Source organism: Colletotrichum karsti (assembly GCF_011947395.1).
Source record: "Colletotrichum karsti strain CkLH20 chromosome Unknown Scaffold36, whole genome shotgun sequence".
In the NCBI taxonomy this organism is placed as follows: Eukaryota; Fungi; Ascomycota; class Sordariomycetes; order Glomerellales; family Glomerellaceae; genus Colletotrichum; species Colletotrichum karsti.
Window position 1 is genome coordinate 306,509 of NW_024065936.1, and position 23,846 is coordinate 330,354.

At 55.5% G+C, this 23,846-nt stretch overlaps 4 protein-coding genes across 4 annotated transcripts; 3 read left to right on the forward strand and 1 right to left on the reverse strand.

Moving 5' to 3' along the window:
- Positions 1–706: 706 nt before the first annotated feature.
- On the forward strand, positions 707–4,972 carry CkaCkLH20_09851 (uncharacterized protein; the record flags this gene model as incomplete). The annotated part of the gene is made up of 5 exons (XM_038892566.1): positions 707–2,828; positions 4,123–4,226; positions 4,369–4,408; positions 4,507–4,872; positions 4,932–4,972. The coding sequence occupies 5 exons, from the start codon at positions 707–709 to the stop codon at positions 4,970–4,972; spliced, it is 2,673 nt and encodes an 890-aa protein (XP_038742133.1).
- Positions 4,973–6,897: 1,925 nt separating this feature from the next.
- CkaCkLH20_09852 (patatin-like phospholipase) lies at positions 6,898–9,331 on the forward strand (the record flags this gene model as incomplete). The annotated part of the gene is made up of 2 exons (XM_038892567.1): positions 6,898–7,942; positions 7,992–9,331. 2 exons carry the CDS (start codon positions 6,898–6,900, stop codon positions 9,329–9,331), a joined length of 2,385 nt encoding a protein of 794 aa, XP_038742134.1.
- A 4,121-nt stretch (positions 9,332–13,452) lies between these two features.
- CkaCkLH20_09853 (protein translocation complex component) lies at positions 13,453–15,654 on the forward strand (the record flags this gene model as incomplete). Its single annotated transcript, XM_038892568.1, has 3 exons — positions 13,453–13,794; positions 13,846–15,433; positions 15,488–15,654. The coding sequence occupies 3 exons, from the start codon at positions 13,453–13,455 to the stop codon at positions 15,652–15,654; spliced, it is 2,097 nt and encodes a 698-aa protein (XP_038742135.1).
- Positions 15,655–16,384: 730 nt separating this feature from the next.
- CkaCkLH20_09854 (gelsolin) lies at positions 16,385–22,018 on the reverse strand (the record flags this gene model as incomplete). The annotated part of the gene is made up of 3 exons (XM_038892569.1): positions 16,385–16,759; positions 16,815–21,322; positions 21,883–22,018. The coding sequence occupies 3 exons, from the start codon at positions 22,016–22,018 to the stop codon at positions 16,385–16,387; spliced, it is 5,019 nt and encodes a 1,672-aa protein (XP_038742136.1).
- Positions 22,019–23,846: the final 1,828 nt, after the last annotated feature.

A 23,846-nucleotide genomic window follows, 5' to 3' on the forward strand; every position in this document is an offset into this window, starting at 1 on the left:
AGCCTCTATCCCGGCGCACAGCACTTTACTGCCTACCGCCCGCTGCCCGTTTATCCTCCCATATTTCCTCTCCCGCACGCCCAACCCATTCCTGAGTGAATTCACTCTACCTTTCCCTGCGCCACGCTAGGCTCGACGTCATCTGCTCGCCCACAACACAGTCATCCCGGTGTCTTAGCAGCCACGCCCTCGCCCGCCCTTTCATCTGGGATCAACACTCCGATTCAGTTATTCTTGTACACCCAGGACCCTGAATCGACCTGTTCGCATCCCACCACTACGCCTCACATTGAGGCAACGCCCGGTCGTCCTATAATCTCCCTCGACTGCCACTACTACTTCAGAATAACATCCGCTCGACAATGTTCGTTTTGTTCTTATAGCCTCACGGTCCCTAGGGACACGACTTGGTCAGCAGTAATTGTCTTAGACGACGACTTTAGCTGCACGTCCTCTTGAGGACAACCGCTATACAACAACCAAAACAACAAAACATCACTCTACCCTGACGAGCCGCTTGTTCGCAAGCTATTATCTACTATCGAGCTATCACTGTTATCTTCTTACGAAGTCGACCTTCGACCGGTTACGCCTGCTAGAAGCATCGTTGAACGACTTGGCCTGGATTACCACCCTTCGCCACATTTCGAGCCGAGAGCCCGATTTATCCCTGTTATCAACGCTGGACCGACATCACTCATCCACAATGACGCACAGCACAACACACGACGCCGCGACGTCAAACGTCCTGGCCTGGTCAACACATTGCGCGAACATGCCAGCCATGGTAGAAGACGAGACCGCCGACGTTGACGAGCCCCCGGATATGCGGGTGCCCGTCTCCCCCATGAGCAACATGTTCAAGCGGAATCCGATCCGTCGCACTACCCTCGACCACAACTCCTCCCTCCTTACCAAGGCTCTCCACAGCCCTTCCGAGGACGAAGAGCCCGAAGCCCGCCCGGGAATGTCCTTCTTCGCTCGACGCCGCTCCATGGCCAGCAACATCAGCCTCGCCTCCACCGCCGACTTGACGAGCGACACCGGCCTTACCAGCCCTTCTCGCGCCAACACCCCCAGCCCTCCCATTCCTGAGATGCGCTTCTTGCACCTCAACGATGAGCCTCGCAAGCTCGCCTTGCAAGCTGCTCCTCGTCCTCAGGAGCCCGCTGCGGAGGCCCCCAAGAAGCGATGCATCCAGTTCGCCTGCGCCGCCAAGCCCAAGCCTACTGAGATCATCCAGGCCCAGCCCATGGTGAAGGCACCTTCTGCCCAGGAGCCTCAGCGCAGGCCCTGCATCAAGTTTGCCTGCCCTGTCCCTCAGCGCCCTGCCTCCACCCAGAACACGCCTCCTCAGCGTATGGAGATGGCCGCTGCTCGCCTCCAGCCTCCTTCCTTCAAGGAGAGCTCCCCCGCCACGGTCCGCAAGGCGCGCTCGCGATCCCCGCGACCTACGCTAGCGCCTCCCCGCTCCGTCGCCGCCATCAAGTCTCCCACTGGAAAGAAGTACATCACCGCCGACGACAGCGACCTGCAGAACGAGTCTTCTCACTTCCACGAGTTTGCTAGTGACGTTCCCCGCGAGGATGATTGGATTCGCCAGGCATTCAACCAACAGGGACGCCGCATCACTGTCGACGACACTTTGCAGAAGGAGAACGCCATCCGCAAGCTCGCTATCGAGGCGGAAGAAGAGGCCGAGCAGGAGGAGGAAGACGACCTGGCGACCGCTATCGATGATGACGAGGAGAACGATGCCGACGACCAGGACGACGACGAAGAGGAGCAGGAGGATGACGAGGACGACGAAGATGATGATGAGGATGAGGACGAGGATGACGACGAGGACGATAACTCCGATGGCTACAAGACTGACGAGGAAACTGGATTCGCTGACTCCGACGAGGAGGACGATGAAGACGATGACCTCCGCCTGTGGACTCCCGGTCGCTCTGCCATCCAGAACATTGACACTACTCCTCTGGCTCGTCGCCCTTCTCTTCCCGAGCAGCTCTCCGACTCTTCCATCGCTTCCCGCACCAGCCTTCGCGCTCGCCGCATCAAGACTCATCGCATGAAGATACGCCCTGGTACTCCTGAGCTCCCGGACAGCACCGACTTTGTCTGCGGTACACTCGACGAGGACCGCCCCATGGAGGATGCTTACATCTCTTGCTTGGCCGCTCGCAGACGCGAAAAGCTTCAGGTCATCCCCCAGGACATCGATCCTAGCTTCCCTGCCTCGGACCCCGAGGATGAGGGTGAGGAGGAAATCTACAACCCTGTCCACCACAGCAGTGACGACGAGATGTTCCTCCACGGAAAGATGGATGACCTGCACCACGGTCAGGACAGGAGAAGGGGCCGCAAGAAGTCGGAGCACGCTTCCCCGAAGCGTTTCCGCTCCCCGCCTCCCATGAAGCGCCGCGCCTCTCCTGCTCCCAAGGCTCGTGGCCGCTCCCCCCGTCGTCTCTTCGATGGTCCTTCTCCCCGCCGCCTCCGGACTCCCCCTCCTCCTCAAATGTTGAGATCCCCTCCTGCCTCACCCCGCAACGTCCGGGGTGCCATCACCTTCAAGACTTTGGCCTCTCGCCCGGGCCTTACTGTTACCAAGTCTCTCCCTCGACCTCCCTCCATGTTCCCTCAGATGGCCAAGGGACGTCGATCCAAGGCCCCTGCCAACGACATCCACGTCCGTGGCGCTATTGACATTGTCAAGGGCCTGGAGAGAAAGCGACAACGTCGCAAGGAGAAGTTTTACCAAAAATACTGCAACCGCGCTCGTAAGGGACAGATTCCTGAGCGCAAGCCACAGCGCGGACTCGGCTGTGAGCGTATGAGAGAACTAGGTCTGCTCATGGCCGGCAAGATCGAGCAGGGCAACTACGTTCTCTCTGTCTGATTACAGACAAACTTTCTAGCATTGGGCGGGGTTTTCTATTTGCATTTACAACATGGCAAGACCAGATATGTTTTGCTCGGCGTCTTCTAGCATTGGGTGGTGCATGGTTGGAGTGGGATTCATGACATATATGAAACTATTTCTTGTCCTATGGACGGTACATACCTTTTTACACTTGAGCCAACCCGATGAACGGGGCTCGGTACATTTCTTTCGCTTCATATTTTTTATCATCTATCGTTTGGAGTCCAGCGGCACTGGACGGAGCACGAATACCCCTGGAATAGCGTGTCTGAAGGCTTGTATGGTTGTTGAGCGAACACATAGCATTAGGGAGCCTGATCAACTGCATTCCTGCGATATATCGCAGACCTCCAATACTTTTTGTCTTCATGAGTTGAGTGATTTGAATGATCTTTCCGTAACGTGTCATGATGCCGAGAAGAGTCACGCCGCAGCAACTCGCTCTATCAAGGTTGTTGCAAATTAACTTGATGGTGTTTTTTGAGTTAGATGCTGGTCTGGATAGCTTCACGATCCGGTTCTTTGAAGAGTCGGAAAGGCAACGTGTAAGTGGCGATGATACCGCAACGTGTTCAATACGGACAGGCTATAAGATGACTATGTTGTTGGCCAAAATGTTCAGTCCAAAACTCCTCCATTCACTCAACAGCCTTTCAAATACCAACTTAACTTTCTTCAAAAGAGTGAGTTTTGTTGTGACGCACCAACACTTTACCTCGTGGTTGACACAGCGGACTGCGTAGTATCTCCGATAGTGGCAGCCCAACATATAAGGCATACACCTCACACACCTCAGCATCAGCACCGACCATCAGCAACCCGACAGCACAGCACATCTGAGGTACCTTACCTGAGCAATAGCACTCCACTCCACCTGCTGATAGCCCAGTCCAGCCAGCACTTCTCACTGAGCACCGTTCGCCGCCTCGTCTTGGGAGCAAAAGTCCGGACAACGAAACCACTCCGACCTCAACCTATCCATCTGCTCCACCGCATCCACGAACCAACCTCACATACGGACAATACCCTCGATCTTTCGTCGTCAAGATGTGGATTATTAATTGGTGTACGGACTCAACCCTTTGCTCCCTCCCGTCTGCCTCGAGCTGCAGCTGCGCGATCTCGCCGCCGCAGTCTCTGGGCCAAGCATTCATCCCTGGTCGAACGGCAATGAGCTGACTTGTGTCGTATCGTAGTCTACGACGTCCTCTCCAGCCTCGGCCTGCTCAACAAGCACGCCAAGTTGCTCTTCCTCGGTCTCGACAATGCCGGCAAGACGACCCTGCTGCACATGTTGAAGGTACGATAGAGCCTCCGATCCACCCCCAAACCCAGACCGCATACATGCCACCTCTCCCGCCCGCCGCCCGCCGGTTGCGCCGATACTGGAATCCGTGAGGATGCGATGCCACGAAAGAACCCGCAGCTGACGTTCGGACTAGAACGACCGCGTTGCCATCCTTCAGCCTACTCTTCACCCTAGTGAGTGACCTCCCTGTTCCCAACAAAGTCGACGCTGCGACGGGAAGCCGTGCGCACGTGTCCTCGAACCGTGGCTAACCACGCTTTTGCGTCCACAGCCTCCGAGGAGCTCGCCATCGGCAACGTTCGATTCACGACCTTCGATCTCGGCGGTCACCAGCAGGCTCGCCGCCTGTGGAAGGACTACTTCCCCGAAGTCAACGGCATCGTCTTCCTCGTCGACGCCAAGGACCACGAGCGCTTCGCCGAGTCCAAGGCCGAGCTCGACGCCCTCCTGTCCATGGAGGAGCTGGCCAAGGTCCCCTTCGTGATCCTCGGCAACAAGATCGACCACCCCGACGCCATTTCCGAGGAGGAGCTGCGTCACCAGCTCGGCTTGTACCAGACGACCGGTAAGGGCAAGGTGCCTTTGGAGGGTATCCGGCCGATCGAGGTCTTCATGTGCTCGGTCGTCCTTAGACAAGGTGAGTTGGACTTATTCGGTGATACGCATGAGGGCCAGAATGTTAACAATTGTGGACAGGCTACGGCGATGGTATCAGGTGGCTGTCTCAGTACGTCTAAGCATGGGACCGACTGCTCTGGGGAGAGCTGTTCGGACGGTGTTTACGGCGGAAACGGAGCATTCACGGGCGACTGGCAACAATGGTGGAATCATAGGAAACGTCCGTACGGGAACGAGATCGTGCTGCCACGTCTACGATGCTCCGGTTAGAGATCTCAAGGGGGCCGAGTGCTCGTCCTCTGCCCCTTTCAAACCTGATATCCTAGGGGGGTTGAAAGTGCGTAACAGGACTGACTTGCTACCTGGGGAGGGTCGTTTACGGAGAAAGAAGTGGACGGCCCGGATTCAATGCTCAGATTTTGGGCGGGCAGTCAGTCAGTCAGTCGAACACGAGGCAGTATGTACGCTTTGCTAGGCTAGAATATCCTTGGGGCCCGGGGACTTGGAATCTGGTTATTGTGTGTTTCAATCGTTAGCCTGCTATGGTAGTTCTGCATCATCAACAACAACAACATCATCATCATCACCAATGTCAGCCTCGGGAGGGGACAGACTTCCTGAGCTTTACTATGTGCACACCTGGAACCCAACGACGTAATGCCCAGGCCGACCCTCCCGCAAGGCCACTGTGCCGCTCTGCCACGGTGATCCCAGCGGAGTGGTGATGCAACCGAGGCCACCGTGTCAGCAGCAGCAGCAGCCTTCTAGGTTTCGTGCGAATACGTAAGTGTGGCATTTTTAACATTCGCAAGCCACAGTTAGGTAGCCAAGGTTCTTCGCGTACTACCAGTGAACATCAAGTTTATTCATTGACCAAAAGGTAGACCGGCCAAAAAAAGGTCAGCACGGCCTCCGCTCAGCCTCGGTTGATCATCGTCGTTCCCGCCGCCCTGCCCGTCACACGTCGATCTGAGCTCATACATTCCCCCGAGTAGGTGGACCAACCATCATCGGGCGTGGTCAGCAAGAGTGAGTGGTTAGGTAACATTTCCAGAGGATTCCGGAGAGGCGGGAAGGGGTCCAATTTTGCCGAGGAGGGGTCCTGAGAGGGGAGGGCGATCCATCATCGTCGCCACCGCACTGCTGTGCCTGTCTTGTCTCCTGGTACGGATACGCCAGCAACTTGAGATCGCATCGGTGAACTCGGTTGGTAATGCTTCCGCAGAGACGACTCGGGGTCTAAATTGCATTACTCGTTGGTCATGTTACGTAAGGCTTCAATTAACATGTGCTTGTCATTCACTCCCTCCTGAGACCCTGCGGTGCAGGTGCTGCAGTGTTTGGCAGATAACTGCTCGGAAAAGCGAACAGATGGTCCATCGGCTGGAGTAACCTTTCCGTCTCCCGCTAAAGTGGTTTTCTTTTCCATTCAGAGGTGCACTTATCACCCACCTACGCAGGTGCACTGAAGAACGGGTTCATCAGCGGACAATCTGCTCCAATCCAACCAGTGGAGTGAGGGAGAAAACCCACTGGGCGTGAAGAAACTACTGGGGAAACTCGGGAAACACTCACACGCTGCAGCGAGACCCCCAGAGGACAGAGAAAGCCTCCACCCGCCCCCCAACGAAATCCAATTCGAGCCATTGCCGACGTCATCCGACCCTGGCATCACGGGCGCATTCCCTAAGGAAGGGAGGCGCGCGATTCTCTTCCTACGGCGTAGGTATTACTTTGTACGACACCACCACACCTAGTAATCCGAACAAACCACCCTCCGAATCAAGACAGTCAGCTTGCTCAACTTACCCAACAAACGCACCGAAATCACCCGTTGTCGAGGCTGATTACCGCTTACATCCAAAGAATTCGTCTCACGTACGGCAACTGCCACACCACTTCCGTTGGAGAAGCCGTTTCGTGATTGACTTTCTTCATCGCGTCTCCCTTTTTTTTCTTGTGTCTCTGCTGTTCATCCTTTTTTTTAGACTTTCTGTCTGCAATATCATGCGCCTAGACGCGTTGAACACATCAGCCTGCAGACATGGCTGAACATCACCGAGAACAACGCGAGCACCACCACAGGGTCACCTTCGCCCCGACCGGTCCGTCCAGCAGCAACAACTACAACACCGACAGCTACGGCTTCCCGCCCGAGTCCTTCGGCAGCGAGGACCTCCCCGACTTCGACACGCAGTTCCTCAGCGATGCCGACCTGGAGGCCTTCGTACAGGCGCTGCACGCACCCGACCCCTTGCAGTCTCCCGCCGACGAGACGACCTCCCTGCGGTCCCCCGGGCTGAGGAGCAACTCGTCGCTCGACATCTCGAAGCGCGGGAGCATCTACGAGGATGAGAAGGATAAGGATGACCCGCAGGCCGTGGCGGCCGCGGCCGCGGCCGCCGCGGGAGATGTGGCCGCGCCCGTGTCGAACGGCAACGGACACGCGAGCCAGCCTAATATGTTCATCACCGCGCAGAACGACTGGGCGCCGGTGAACCAGAAGATTCCGAAGCGGGGGTCGAAGAGGAGGAGGAACCGGGCCAAGGGCGCCGCGGAGGCCCTCCTCGGCACGAGGACGAAGGACGAGACGAGGGAGGGGATATTCTACATCCTCCTGAAGTGGCCGATGCTCTTCTTCGTCGGCGCCTGGCTTGCCGGCCTGGCGCTGACGTACCTCTACACGAGGTTGTACATCTGGGTCTACGAGCACTTCGTCACCTGGCGGGGCACGAGAGAGAGGCTGAGGAGGAGCATGCGGCGGACGAACAACTACCGCGACTGGGTCGTCGCGGCCAAGGAGCTGGACAGCTATCTGGACCGACAGCGGTGGAAGGAGGAGAACGACTTCGCGTACTACGATGCCAAGACGGTGAAGAGGGTTTGGGAGCAGATGAGGAAGTGTCGGCAGAGGGCCGAGGCTCAGGAGAACGGGGAGGGAGACGAGAAGGGTGCTAAGGCTGTCGAGGAGCTCCATGCCCTCTTGTCGGCTTGTGTGAAGAGCAACTTTGTGGGAGTCGAGAACCCAAGATTGTACAGCCAGACATATTACGGGACCAAGAACCTGGTGCAGAACTTTGTCGATGAGGGTAAGTTGGTATGCTGTCACTTTCAGGCGTTGATGCTAATGCCCCATAGTTGAGAGAAGCATCAAGTTCATCCTGAGCACGAAGCAACTCACCATCGAGGAGAAAAGGGGTATCTTTAAGGGGATGCATGCCAACTACGGTCGGACAGCCCTTTGTCTGTCCGGCGGTGCGGCGTTTGCGTATTACCACTTTGGCGTCATCAAGGCCCTCCTCGAAGCGGACCTCCTCCCGGACGTCATCACCGGAACGAGTGGCGGCGCTCTCGTCGCCGCGCTCGTGGCCACCCGCACCAACGACGAGCTCAAGAAGCTACTCGTACCGGCGCTTGCTGGTAAAATCACGGCTTGTCGCGAGAGCTTCATGACTTGGATCCCTCGGTGGTGGAAGACGGGAGCGAGGTTCGACTCTGTTGACTGGGCGAGGCAGTGCAGCTGGTGGACTCGCGGCTCGATGACGTTCCGCGAGGCGTACGAGAGGACTGGGAGGATTCTAAACGTCTCTTGCGTGCCTGCTGACCCGCACTCGCCGACCATTTTGTGCAACTACCTGACTTCCCCCGACTGCGTCATCTGGTCTGCCGTCCTCGCGTCGGCTGCCGTACCGGGTATCCTGAATCCCGTGGTGCTGATGATGAAGCAGCGCGACGGGACGCTGGTGCCGTATTCGTTCGGACACAAGTGGAAGGACGGCAGCCTACGGACGGACATCCCCATCAAGGCGCTCAACCTCCACTTCAACGTCAACTTCACCATCGTGAGCCAGGTCAACCCGCACATCAACCTCTTCTTCTTCTCGTCGCGCGGCAGCGTGGGCCACCCGGTCACGCACCGCAAGGGCAAGGGCTGGCGCGGCGGCTACGTCATGTCGGCGGTCGAGCACTACCTCAAGCTCGACATGACCAAGTGGCTCAAGTTCATCCGGCACGCCGAGCTCCTCCCGCGCCCGCTGGGCCAGGACTGGAGCCAGCTGTTCCTGCAGCAGTTCTCGGGCACCATCACCGTGTGGCCCAAGACCGTGCCGTCCGACTTCTACCACATCCTCTCGGACCCGGACCCGCCGCGGCTCGCGCGCATGATCCACGAGGGCCAGCAGCGCGGGTTCCCGATCCTCAAGTTCGTGAGTAATCGGTTGAAGGTGGAGCGGGTCATCGAGCAGGGCAGGAGGGAGACGAGGCCGTGGATCCGGAGGGGCAGCATCGAGACGATTCTCAGCGAGGACGATCTGCGGAGTCTGTTGATTACGGGCGGCGGGACGGATGACGGGGAGGATACGACGGACGCGGAGGGGGAGACGTTGTTGGAGAATGAGGAGGCTGTTGTTGACGGGGACGAGGAGGAGGAGGAGGAGGAGGAGGAGGTGGTGTTTGAGAAGGATAGATTGTTGAATTAGGGGGGGGTGTGAGCATAGCTTGGCGTTGTGTTTGCATATCTTTTAAAAGATTTGGATTACTCTGGATGGTTGTGGTATGTGGTGAGTGGTGAGCGTGTGCGTGTTTAAGCCTTTGAATATGATGTTTTTGACGGTCAGGACCATACCAAGTCCCAGATTCGCCGTAATTCAGGAGTTAATAAATAGACATCGTCTTCCCGGGTTTCTAGTGGGACAGCAACAGTCAGTTGTTGTTCTTCGAGACACGATCCGAGCGCGAAGAACAGGATTATGGTGTCTCGGTCATCTCTGTGGCCATCTCCTTACTCTCAAGGGGGAACTATTGTAGAGTAGAGTTTTCAAGTCATGGACAACATCTCTGTAGTTCCTCGTAGGTCTTGGGGTATTTTGGGGGGTATTACGGAGTCTCGTGAGGGGAGTGTGGGAGGACTCTGGGAAATGGGGGCGGTGTAGATGGGTGAATCCGGACTTCGAGTTTGGGTCCTTGAATCACGCAAGCGAATTAACAGAAATGAGTGGCACAGTCACCGACTATGCTGAGTAGTTCTGAAACTGTAGGGTTGTTCCTATGTTTAAGTAGGGGGGGAGACGTCTGGGTAATCATCACAATGGGAAAATATAAAACAGAGTGAGGGAAAAGAGATGATGTGGGCCACACAGGATGTCTCTCGTTCCTCAGAGTTTTTGATGTGAAGGCCTCCTGAAATGCTGAACCGCAGTGTGTTGAAGAACATCGTCTTAACGTCGTTGATCTTCAGGTACTTCTGTTCCGTCTCGAACCCCTACAGCTCATGAGGTTCGTATACTTCCGCGACAGAAAAGAAGAAGGATGGGGGATGTGTGAGGCGCCACGAGGTGGGAGTAGGAGTGTTTGGTCTGTGGGAATTCATGGGCTAAACTCATCGTGAAGAGCCTTTGAAGCCCGCTGTATTCTGATTTGTGCGTCGAACACCTGCGGCACAGCCTGTGTTTGGTGTTCCGAATTCTCGTAAGACGGTGCTTTTGTGTGTTTTATAATGCCTGGATGGCGGGTTGGTATTTTATCATGGGTCTCGCTGGTACGTTTAGGGATGGAGAGATGTGCTTTGGGGTTTATAAGTATCTAGCACCTTGGGAGGCATGTAAGTACGACAGTCATGTAGAGTCTTCGTAGGTAGGCTCTTTCGAAGCTTGTTACCTTACTTGTTCTCTTCTGGAAGCTTGAAGTAGCTTGGAGGTGAGAGGTATGTCTTTCGGTCAGGCTGCCGACTACTTTTGTGATTATGCTTATCCTGTGGTTTAAACGACGGATAGAAGGGATGTAGAATGGTGTTTGTGTCAACGTTCATGGGTTGGCGGTGAGGTTTGGGCCGGAACCGACGGGATGGGTTCATGGTATAGGCCGGTGCGCCCGAGATAGTACGTAACTACTTTCATGGCAAGAACACCCGATCCCCGCCGATCTGTGCTGGAGGGAGAGAGATATGGAGACGTTGGAGATGAAAGGGTACTTATACCTGGAACATGACCTGTGTGCTTTTGTGTGAAGTCAACTTTCTGGCGTGTCAAAAAGTTGTAAGCTGCCGGTGGGATTCTGACGTTTGGCTGTTTAGGAGGTCGACTTGGAAATGGTAGTATATATTGAGCGTCGTGGAACATTCGATTGGAATAGTGGCCAATCGTGTCGAGGAAACTGACGAGTCTTCTACCGCACATGACAGGGAGTCGACAAGTATGAAGCACGAAGTTTCATCTGCTCGAAGGCATGGGCACGTCTTCAACAAACTCTGTGAGGTGCTTGACGAACCGCGATCCGCGGCACTTCTCGTCATCTTCTTCCTTGGTCGAGATGTATTGTGTATGCATATACGAAAGGGAATGCGACAACAAGTGGCTCCGGGGTAAGAGGAAGTGAAGCCGATGGTCTGGTTCAGGGTTATTTTGAGATTTGATTGGTCAGAAAGTCACGATCCAACCGTCTTTCTATTCTCGCTTTGTTTGGATCAAGAGATTTTGAAACGGGACAGTACTTATATATTTACGTACGTGATCGGTGTTGCTGGAGTTGGGATGATGCAGCTGTGAGAAGGCGAGTGGTGGCCTGGTTGACACATGAGAGTAGGTGTATATATGACACCGTACTTCGCTAGAAGAATGATACACCGCAGCTGCCAATGTCGCCTTCTCGAGTCTTCTCTTGGTTCCTCTCTTGCTTGAGATGACCGTAGAGTATGAGACAAGATCGCATGGCTTTGGCCGAGGAAGCTTTTTCGCAGGTCATTAGGTCTCGCCGTAGATGTGTATTCACGAACGAATACGTGTAGACCAGAGTTGAAGGACATAAGTTATCATTGCACAATTGGTTTATTGGCTTGTTCGAGGCGGCTGAAGGTGAGTCATCCTGTTCTTTTGCGCATGCTTGAGAAGGTTCAAAAACGAAGCCATGCTCAAAATGTCCTCGCAGAAGCGCTGGCCTCGTGGCTGGCAGGCGATCTATACATGCTTGAGAACATCTGAACAAATGGAAGGAAAGCTCGCCGAGTCCTGAGGCCGGGTCTTTCGGTGAGTTGTGACACAGAAGAGGTATATATTGACTCAAACCACTTACCTCATATTTTTGAAGACAGCAGCACCCAGGTTGGGAATAGTCTGTGCTGTGTTTTTGGAATCTTGAAAAGAGAAATGATAAGGTGATCATTATGAATGGTAAGACAATAAATGAACTTCGGAGTTGCCACGAGTGAGTTGAGAAGTCGGTATCCTCCCTCCTCCCGGTTCTTGATGTATTCGGTATACTTTATAAGTTTCGGGCTGAGGAGGAGAACAGGGTCGTTCCGGGCAACGTGGGCTGGTTATGTTGTAGTCGAGACGATGACAGCTTAATTGACAAACTGAAGAGGGTAATCGTCCACGGTTCTCGAATTGCCTGGTCATCTCGCTTGGCGTAGGAGAGATTTATACTCTCAGAATGGACGAAACATTACTATGATTTACTGTGAGTACAGACCGCATGCATGGCCACATGAGGGCGCCCGAGTCCCGCGTCTGAGGATGTAGTGTTTCGCTGCCCCGGCGCTCTTACATTGAATTGCAGTTCTGATGCAAACCGAAAGTTGTTGGTGTGAGTTTTCTCCATAATACCAGGGCATAGACGCAATAGATGCGAACAAATCGTTGAAAAGTGGAAGCTTGAGACTTATGTATGCCCGTTGAGTGGCTTGGTGCAACGTTGAAAGGTGGTTGGCTAGAGTACAGTCCTCAACGGTTATCTTTTCTTGCGACTATCCGTACTTCTTGTCACCTCTATGCCTATCCTTGCTGCTGTTAGCTCTAGTACTGCGCTTGTTGTCCTTGCTGCTATTGCCTCTAGTACTGTGCTTGTTGTCCTTGCTGTTGTTAGCTCTAGTGCTGTGCTTGTTATCCGTCATCATCGCTCAAGTATTCGACCAGGAAAAAATCGTGGAGTAGTGTATTCGCTCGATTCGAGTATTGAGGCTTCACCAGTACATGGCCAACAACAGTTATTCTTAGATGCAACTGGGCCGAATGACGGCGAGTCGGGTACCTGGAGGAAATGACCGGGACCCAAGATAGGAGGGTGGGCCGCTCGGAGCTAGCCAACAAGCTCAAAACGGCCAGGTACAACAAATAAGGTCCTTGTCGGGGTCGGGGGGAAGGACAGATAATCCATTTGCCGGATCTGAGGCGAAAGCAGCCAGGTAAGAGCCATCGGTGGGGCGCATCAGGCGCACTGACTGGACACTGAGCCGTAACCCCCCTGTCTCTGGAAACTACCACTGCAGTAAGGTATTTCGAGGCCACGATTGTCAAAAGAAAGTGACTGACTGCAGTGACCCGACACAGGACACAGGACACAGCACCAACCCGAGCCACAGAGCTGCTTGCTGTTCTTTCTCACCCTTTCCGTCTTCTTCTTATTTTCATTTACACAACCAGTCTTGTCCTGTATTGACACGACCACTTCTCCGTGCCGGCTACGCCGCTCGTTCCTTTACCAATTCCATCCTTCGCGACACTCTCTTTGACGTGGCATCTTCGGCGCAACATCACCATACTGCTGCTGCCCCAATCCCGTCCTCACCCACGCATTCCAGAGCTCTCGAGCTCGCCACATCGTCAACATGAGTTCCGACTACTCGTATGACGCCGAGGCGCAATTCTACCCATTCTTCATCCTCGCCATTAGCAGCATCATCACGCTGCCCCTCGGCTACACACTCGTCTTCCCCTCCAAGGACATCGAAGCGAAAGCCCCGCGCATTCAGAGCGACTACAAGCCCGAACATGCCGACTTGATCGAAAGACAGCGCAAGGCGCACCAGAAGAAACAGCGCCGCATCGTGCGCGTCATCTTCGTCATCCTCGGCTTGGCCCTCATGGCTGGCATGGTCTACCTCATCCTCCACGTTCAGACCGTGACACCCAAGATCTGGAACCCCTACGACATCCTCGGCATTTCCGACGTATGTCTTCCTGCCCGTCGCACCTTGCTTCGTGTACTGACCATCCTTTAGTCTGCCGATGAGAGGCAAATCAAGAAAGTCTACAGAAAGCTCTCCCAAAGACTGCACCCCGACAAGGTCAAGCCCGACCCGGCCAAGAACGAGACCATCGAATCCCTCAACGCCGCCTACGTCGAGATTTCAAAGGCATACCAGGCGCTCACCGACGAGGACGTCCGCAACAACTACATTCAATATGGCCACCCCGACGGAAAGCAGAGCTTCAGCATCGGTATTGCGCTCCCCAAGTTCATGGTCTCCGACGGCAACGGCAAGTATGTCGTTCTTGCCTACACTCTGCTTCTCGGTGTTCTCCTGCCGTACCTGGTCGGTTCCTGGTGGTACGGCACTCAGCGCATGTCCAAGGACGGCGTGCTCATGGAGAGCGCCAACAACCTGTTCCGCGCTTACGACGACAACGTTGACGAGGGTGGTGTCATTACTGCTCTCAGCAGCGGTAAGGAGTTCGAGGCTGTTCTCAAGGGCGACAAGGCCGAGTCTGGTCTTTCCAAGCTCGAGTCCAAGCTCCTCGCCAACGCTGAGAAGGCGGGTCTCTCCCAGAAGGACAAGCAGGCTCTCGAGGACCTCGACAGTGGTGTGCGCCGCAAGGCTCTTGCGCTTCTGTGGTCCTACATTGGTCGCATCGAGCTCGAAGATGATGCCCTGAACAGCGCCAAGTACGAAGTTGCCCCCATCGCCCACGCCCTCACCAAGTCTTTCTCCGCCATCGCCCAGGCTTACGGCAGCACCGGCCCCATTCTGGCCGCCTACTCAACCAGCCAGCACCTCATCCAGGCTCTGCCTCCCAAGTCCTCTCCTCTTCTTCAGCTTCCTCACTTCACCCAGGACATTGTCCGCGCCGTTGAGGGCGGCGACGAGAAGGTTCACGTCTCTCTCCAGCAGTTCATGGATCTTCCCGACAACCTCCGCAGAAACCTCACAGTTCGCAACGGTCTCCTCACTGAGGATCAGTACAAGTCAGCGGTCAGCGTCGCTCGTCAGCTCCCCCAACTTCGCGTTGCCAAGGCCTTCTTCAAGGTCACCGGCGAGCGCTTCATCATTCCCTCCTCTCTCGTCACCCTGGTCGTCAAGGGCCGCATCGTCCCTCCTGGAAGCGAAAACGTACCCGAAATCAACGAATTGGATCTGGAAGACATTGACCCGGCGGAAGACGACCTCGAGGCCTTCCTGGGCCGCAAGAAGACTACCAAGGGTCCTGACGGCAAGCCTACTCCCGTTGACGACAAGCCGATTCTGCCTCCTCTCGCCCACGCCCCCTACTTCGCCCGCGACCACGCCCCCAAGTGGTATGTCTTCTTGACCGACTCTAAGCAAGGCAAGATGGCTGTTCCTCCCTTCACCTTCACCCAGTTCGACCAGCCCATCTTTGGCGAGGACGGCAAGCCCACTTTCAACATGCAGACCCTCAAGGCCCAATTCGCCGCGCCTCCCCAGGCCGGTCACTACACTTTTGTCATGCACGTCGTGTGCGACAGCTACGTTGGCTTCGATACCAAGATGGAGGTAACCTTGGTAGTGGAGGAAGCCAACAAGGCTGCCGAAATGGTCGCCGAGGACGAGATTAGCGAACCTGATGAGGGTAAGTCAAACTTGATGACCCCGCCAGAAGTGCAAGCACTAACAGGACAACCAGACTCGATAGCTGGCCAGATGCAAGCCCTCAAGGGCGGAAGCGTACCGGGCGCCACCAAGCCCCGCAGGAAAGCGGCCGAAGAGGACTCGGACGAGGAGAGCGGCACCGATGACGACATTGAAGACGACACAAGCGAGACAAACACGGATACCGAGGACGAGTCATAGAGGACCTCTTCCGTGTAGGATTTGTACGAGGAGGCGCAAGAGTTTCTATAAAGAAAAGAGAAAAAGATCAGGGAGGAAGTGAGTGGTTAGGACTCGCAAAACAAATATACCCCAAGTCACAACAATGAACAAACACCCACACATGTGGCTGGGCTTGACGCTCGGCGGTTCTCGTCCACGGCGTTGGAGCATCGGAGAGAGAGAAGTATAATTGGGGGGGGGTCATGTACGGGGGAGAGACAGAGCGTGTCGTCAGCGTTTTGACATGGTCTTGTGTGCATATGGTGCTCGGCGCCTTACCAAGCGTACATAGATAACCGGCGTTGTTCAGGTAGTTTCGTTGTGTTTGGGGACACATCATTACTGGGTTTCTTGATTAATTCACACGCAAAGTTTTCAACGGTCCTTCACACACTCAGTGACACACCGGTGAAGATCGGTCGCTTGAAAATGCTGTCATCATATTGCGTCCAGTAGTACGCCTCGATGTACATGACCAAACAAAACAGCCGCCCACGATTGACTTGGGTTTAGGAGGAACGCCGTTATCGCCACCTCCTGGAAATGCAACAAAAAACACACACAATCATGTACAATGAATCCCTCCTCCTTCACATCTGAATATCTGCTTGCCCCATCCCAAGCAACCGGGTATTTGTTTGTAGGAAGAAAGTGCTGCGCCACAGCTCCCGACGCCGCCATCCCCCGGAACAGAAGAAACTCACTCCTCTTACTCACTAAGCGCCTGGAGCGCCTGCGTCAGGGGGACGACGCGCAGACTGCGACCGCGCTTGAGGGGGCTGGAGCTCCCGCTGCGCTGGGGCATGATGGTGGGGCTGGCCTCGTCGCGCCACTTGCGGAAGACGCTCTTGAGGTCCTTGGGGATGCCCTCGAGCACGACGGTGGAGATGGGGATGAAGGGACGGTCCTCCATGCCGCTGGCGAGGATGGCGTACTCCTGGGCGAAGTCGAGGGCGATGCGGAATGAGCTGTACTGGCTCTGGGCGAACTTGCCGACGATGATGTACATCTCGAAGAAGGCGTCTAGGACGTAGATTCCGTGCGGGTCCAGGTCTGTTTGCGTGAATGGAGAAATCTCGACGACCTGGTCGGGGTATGTTAGTCGAAGCATTGTGTAGTGGTGGAGAGATGCATCTTACCTGCTTCTTCGAAGCCGCATCAGACCGGAACAGCCTCTGGCAGTACTTGTCGTAGTTCGGCTTCAAACGCCAGTGGTCCGCGGAATGGGGCTTCGAGCCACCGTTGAAGATGTCCCAGAAGCTATCGGGCTCACTGCCATCATCGATTTCGATGAGCTCGCCCGTCAAGGTCAAGTCCATACCAATGAGACGGGCGCAGCTCTGCTCATCCACATCGCTACCCTTACCCTTCCACAGGTAGCACTTGCCTGAGGTTGCGATCAAGAACGGGAAGCCTGAGCAGAGGCTTGCCGAAGAGAAGTCGACCTCGTCGAAAACGAAGGTAGTCTGGCCAAGAATGCGACGCCCACAGAGCATACTAGGTGCCAGGGAATCGTACTTGGTGCTGGTGCCTCGGCGAGTGATAAGCATGCCGCCGAGTGCCAAGATGAACTCAGGAGTCTCTCTGCCCTGGCGCATCCTCACCACCTCGCCGCGAAGAGATCTAGCTTCCCGGTTCACGAACAAGATAGCATCTTCAACTGTAGCATCCGGAACCTCGTCACCAGCCCAGAAGTACACCTCCGTCGCCTTCCATCCAGCATCATTGGTGAAGGTGGAGGCACAGATGTACATCTCGCGTTCAAACAAAATACGCTCGTTATGCGCAGGGACGGGAATCTTCTTTCCATCACCGGTAATCTGGAAAAGTCGAGCACCTTGGCCCTGAATATTGCGAACACGGGGCTTGTTCATCAAGACCTCGGCGGTGTCAACTCGATATTCCCTTTGTGGTCGCGGCGTGCCGAAGAAGTCATCCAACATGGTTGACACATCCGGTCCCTCCTTGGTTGGAGATCGCATCGGCGAAGCTACAGGTGTTGGAGACGAAGGTTTCGGTGGCAGCGGCAAAGGTCTAGCTGCGGCCTTCGGGGTGACAGTCCTCTCAACAGGAGGTGCTGCGGGCTCAAAACGCGACTTCGACTCAATGGGAGGCGAACTCAACGGCGACCTGACGGGCGACTTCATGGGAGGTGGCGACTTCACTTGAGGAGGAGACTGTGATACAGACCCTCCAAACATGGCGGTGGCGTTCTTGACAGAGACTACAGGGTCGCTGTCAACCTTGTCGTTGGACATCATCTTCTGGGGGGAACTGGGTCTTGAGAGTCTGAGAGGCGCCACATGAGGACTGTACTCGTTGGGTGGCGGGGATCGAATAGGAGAGCGAACTGGAGACCTCGGCCTGGGCTCAGGCAAGGGTCGGCCGAAGGTCTTGACAGGTGCCGGCTCTTCGCGAGATTCCGAAAACGACTTCTTCGGGGAGCTGGGTACGGGTTCTGGTAGAGGCCGCCCAAATGTCTTGACTGGAGAGGCATCCTCGATCTGTTGCGGTGCTGGGCTCGGGGGCTTCTCAAAGACCGGCTTGGACTGGATGCTTGGTGTTGAAACGGGACTTGGCTTCGTCGGGCTCTCCTTCTTAGGGCTATCCAGCTTAGGACTGTCCATCTTAGGGCTCTCCCTTTTAGGGCTCTCCGGCTTGGGGCTGTCCAGCTTGGGACCGTCCATCTTGGGGCTGTCCGGCTTTGGGCTCTCCTTTCTTGGGCTTTCCCGCTTCGGGCTCTCGGCTCTCTGAGGACTCTCGGGCTTGGGACTTGTCGGGTTGTTCTCGTCCAAGAACCTTGACATCCTCTTCATGTCCAACTTCTTAGGTGACGTAGGCTGAGAAACCGGCTCGACCGGCTTCTCTTCTTGAAGTTTAATAGGAGAAGACTGCAACTTCATCGTAGGAGATCGAGTCCTGCGGGTCGGTACAGGGTCTGCGTCCTTCGGACTAAAAGTTGGCTTCTCAGCTGACTTCTCGGCCGGCTTCTCGGCAGGCTGTTCGATATCCTCCGCGGGCTTCCCAATATTCTTCAGAGGGGCTGGCCTGTTCTTGAGGGCAGCTTGAGCCGCCACTTGAGCATGAATTGACGACGGCGCCTCTTTCTGGACACTCTTCTGGGGCTCTTCAACAACAGCAGGTGGCTCTTCCTTGAGAGGTGATGTCGCGGCTGGGCTGGGCTTCGATTCGGGCGGAGGAGAAGAGGTAGTCGTGCCCTTAGTAGGAGCCTTTCTCTTGGGACCGCGAGCACGGCCCTTGGTCATATGCGTCAACTGCGGACCAGGGCCAGTGGGCTCCGAAGCACCGGAGCTTTGCGACTTTTCGGCATCCTTTCCTCCGTTCGGGGCCATAGACGGTGGGCCGCGGGCTAGAAGACCGGCAAGCGCGGGGTTGAAACGGTTGGCCAACCCGCCGGCTGAGGCGCGCCCTTGCAGACGAGCAGGCGCACTCGCCTCTTTCTGGAGACCCGGAGACGTAACCGACTCAGTTGGTGACTTGACGGATCCAGTAGGAGATTTGACCGAGGAAGCTCCCTCGTTAAGCTCATCCTTGGGTCCTTGAGATATCGATTTCGGCCGCCCACTCACAGACTTACGATGTTCGATGGTGTAGTCGGACGTCGGCCTAGAAGAAAGCGATTTGCTAAACTCGGCTTTCTTCAACAAGGCCTCGGGGACCGGGTTCTCAGCAGCGTTTGATTTGCTGCGAGCTATGCCTCTTCCTTGTTCTTGGGCAGCCTTGAAGTCTTCCTTTTTCTTCAAGATAGCGTCCTTGAACTCATCTTTGCGCTCGCTCGGCTTCGGGCCACCAGTCAAATTCAAGCCTGCCTTGCCACGCAGTATGTTGCCCTTGAGTTCGTCTGGGGCAACGTAGTTTTGTGTTTTAGTGCGACGCAAGTTACCGAAAACGTTTGCCAGCTCATTTGGTTGTTCTTTGGAACCCCCCGCGTCACCAGAAGCGTTTCGAGCCTTGAGATTCGCACGGAAATCCTTCTTCGGCGGCGTCTCGGGCTTGACTTTGGCAACGGCCGGGCTGTCGCTGACTGATGATCGCTTCGGAGCCTCTCCTGCTCCAGCCTCTCCTTCGGTCTTGGCGTCATTTGTTGGGCTCTTCATACTGCGGAAGCTGCCTCCGCTGATGCTACCGCTTGGTTTATGCGATGACTCGGTTGGCGGTGCAAAAATACCTTTAAGTCCACTAACAGAAGGCTTGGCGTTGTGTCCACCCATTGGTGACGATCGCATCAGTCCACCGATGTTGACCTCGTGCTTCTGAGATGATACGGATCCAGTTCGGCCAAGATCAACACTTCCGCTGGCAGCCTTCTGGGCTTTTGCTTTGTTAAGTTCAACCATCCACGCAGGCTGATTCGTCGTGGGTGGAGGCTTGGGCTTCGGGGACTCGGGCTTGTTCAGCGCAGTCTCCAGCCAGCTAGCCTTTGTCGGGCTCCATCGTCGGCTATCCATGGTTTTTGAAGGGCTCGATGGTGGCGTCATCTTCTCGTCGTCCTCTTCGGCAGACGGCTTTGGCTCTGGTGCAGCAGACGCAGTAGCAGATGCTTTCGGGGTAGTCTCAACGTCGTCTTCGTCCTCCATCGCACCGTGACGAGAAGCTGGGCGGGACGCGTGGCGGGACGCAGGACGAGATGCAGGGCGAGAGCGGGAACGAGCCCTGCCGGTGCTGGTGGGGGTAGATGCGCCATCACGAATGACCATGCTCTGCGGCCGCGATCGGGACTCCCCCGTCTTGTGAGAAACAACAGAGTCGACGCGTGCGAGTCCAGCAGGCGACGTCACGCTCCATCTCTTCACGCTGTCAGACCTCTTCATCATGGCACTCTGAACAAATCCGCCCATGCCCTTTGTCGGCGAGACGGGTCTGTTTGGTGACATACGGCCCGATCCCGAAGACAGGACGGACGCCCGCCGTGCGGGGTTCTCATTCTCGGAAGATATTTCTGCGGGAGGGTCGAGTCTCTGCGCGCCGGTAAGCGAAAGTGGCGATCCAAGTGACTTGGTAGGGCTCGTCTGCTCTGCTGCGAGGTCTGTCGAGGAGCTACGGCTCATGCCGGGGAGCTGATGGCGCATGGCCGACATGTCGGCGGTATCAGTGTCCTCTACTTGACTCTTGCGACTCGCTGCTGACGCAACACTGGCTCTATCGGCTGTCTGGCGGAACCACGAAGGGTCCTTGGATCCCAATGCCTGGGCAATTTGGTCTTTGGAGAATGTCTGCTCGGTAGCGGAGGCCGGGTCGGAGGTCGGGTTGGGCGACGTCCTGGCTGCGTTCTCAGCGGCGACAACAGACAAGGGACGGCTCTTGGATCGATCCGAGTGCTGTGAATTGGGTCGTCTCTGCCAGGACAACGGCCGGGCTCCTTGTACGCTGCCGGTAGGAGAGGTGACGCTCGTTCGCTTGGTATCGGTATCGAAGGGGGATTCGTTCTCTTTGGTGGGGGAAGTGGAGGAGAAGCTGTCCATAGCCTCAGAAGCCGTAATGCCGCGAGAGCGAGGGCTTCCGGTATGCTCAAGACCAGGCGAAGAGAGCCTTAGATCATCGGAGAGCTGTGTCGTGTTGCGTTGAGACGAGGGTGGTGGGGTATTGGCCGGGGATGACTTCTGAGGGGAAATCGATCGGGCGCGTTCTGCCAACGTTGTCAGAGGCGGGGGTGATGCAATTCTGGCGATCACGACGACGACGAGGAGCGCAGGGGAGGGGGGAAAAAAACAATAGACAGGGTAGAAGCGGATGCACAGAAAACGTGTAGATAATTTTTCTGCAGGGCGCAGGGAAACAATGGACGAAGGACGTGTGTGGTTGTGTGCGTGTGCCTTCTGCAGTGCCGTGGGTTGGTGTCAAGGCGTCGAGGCGTCGCCGCGTCCTGACCAGTGCGGCGGCGGCACCGTCAATAGCTCGGCTTTTTGGTCGATGGCAACCTGAACCTGAAGACAGCGCGGCACCGAGCACTCGCACGAGGATAGTCACGACGTGGAGTAGGATTTGTGCCTTGGCCTAGTTGGGAAAAGAAAGCTTATGAAAAAAACAGGCGAGACACACAGGTGGAAATAGAACAACAACAGACCGTAAGATAAGTGAGGGAGAGCCGCGTGAGATGAGGCGTAGGGGCAATGGAAGTGAGGGACGGGATGGTGAGTACAGTACGGGAGGGCTGAGAGACAACAGAACAGACGGAAACACACGTACCGGCACGGCGAGCCTGGCGTTCCCTCTTCTCCTGTTGGATTTTCTCGTCGAGTTCGCGCTGACGGGCGTCGTCCTCTTCGGTGCGGCGGGCATTCATCTCCTTGACATCTTGCAAAAACTTGGAGACGTCGTCCATGGCTTGTTCCGACATGTCGAGTTGAGAGACAGAGTCATGACACGATTGCGGTGGGGGAAGAATGGAAACAGGTGGCTCTGTATGCGCAGGTAGCTCCCCGGGAGAGAGGACTCTGTATTCCGTGGCAAGGCGAACAAGCGTGGCTTGAAGTGCTTCGGTTGGAGAAGGATATGTTGTCTATTTTTTCCTGCTGTGCTCCTCTCGGGGACGGGATGAGGTAGGTAAGGTAGGCAGATAGGCAAGTAGCGGGACGGGTGCGGTACGAGAAGGTGAGGTACTTCGTCACCACATCGAATCTGGGATGGGACGGGATGGGATGGACGCCGCTTGAGGAGCTAGAGCTGCGCGAAAGCAAGGTACCGGGCGCGGCAGGGTGCACCAGTGCTGGATATTCCGAGGGTTTGGCGGTTGGCGGATGCGTGGTGAGGCTAATGTCTTAGGTAATGCGATAAATGCAGCAATGCGGCCTCGATGGATGGCGGCAGTAAGAGTAAGATACGGGACCTGCGTTTGTTGTTTGGTCTGGCAGAGAGGCACGGAAATACAGCAGCAAATGAGAAGCTGACGGCAGAGTTGAAGGAAGCAGGTTTTTTAGCATGGCAACGAAAGATGCGAACAAGAGTTGCATCCAATCTGACCTTCCTCTTTGCTGCCTTGGGCCCCCAAGTTGCACCGTACCTGACGACAACTTGCCCAGCGTCCAATCATCAATTCAGGAACAGAGAAGCCGACCCAGGCCTGGGCCTCAGACTGACCTGGTGAGGTACCATCAGGCACAGGTGACAGCAGCCGCATAGAGTCGTTGGAACAGACTTCGGGCCCATGCTCCGTGTGATTTCTTTCAAAGTCGGGTCGGACGCTATATGTATCAACAATTTCACTGAAATTGGTTTTTGAATCAATTGCACAAATTTCGTTTCCGAAATGTGCAACTAGCCGTCTCACCTGCGGCTTCTTTGGCTGCAGAAGAAGATCAGCTCAGTCAGCCTAATAGTTTGCAGCCACGGATTGATTTGATTGTTGGCGAAAAAAACAACAACAACAACAGCACAAAGAACCTGAGCTCGTAATCGGTACGTACCTTCCTTGCTCGACGTTCAATCCTAAGGCCAAGACGCCCTGACCACCAGCTTCTCCACACTCGAAGCCCCTGTCTCACATTGGATATCGCTCCAGCTCGCACCTGAGATCCCTTGACTTTGGGCCGCACCAAATTTCGACATTCAAGCATCTCACTGGCTAGCGGATCGTTTCAATCACGTCGTTTCAAACCATGATTTTTCGAAGGGATGTCCTGGCATTCAACGGGGGTCGCCAATTTCTCTGATGCAATGACTTTGAATGTGAACAATACTACCTATATACCTACACTCGACAAACACTGAACATTAACACCTTATCAGGTGCTTCTGCGCTCTACGCTGGGCAGCAGAACCCACAACATCGCATTTACTCCATCCTGCCATCCTTGGTTCCATCTGCATTGCTTCCTTCTTGGGCATCATCGGACCAGCGGGGTCTGAGGCGCAATGGTAAGCACGAAGACGCAGTAAACCAACTTTCTCCATCCAAAAGGGGCTCTTCATCCTCAGCCTCAGCATATATCGGCTTCTGATATTGATCATCTCCTTTGCACCGGCGTGGGCTTGTTCTCCTCGACACCCGGGTCACCCATCTTTCTGCCACCCGTTACACGACGTCGATCCCGACCACCGAACCACCACAGACCTTCGGATCTGGTTCTCCCTGGGGCCGCCCTTCCAGAACACCCTGAGACGCTCTGCCTTCCCTCTTTCGACATGGCCAAGTTCATGCACTCTGTTCTCCA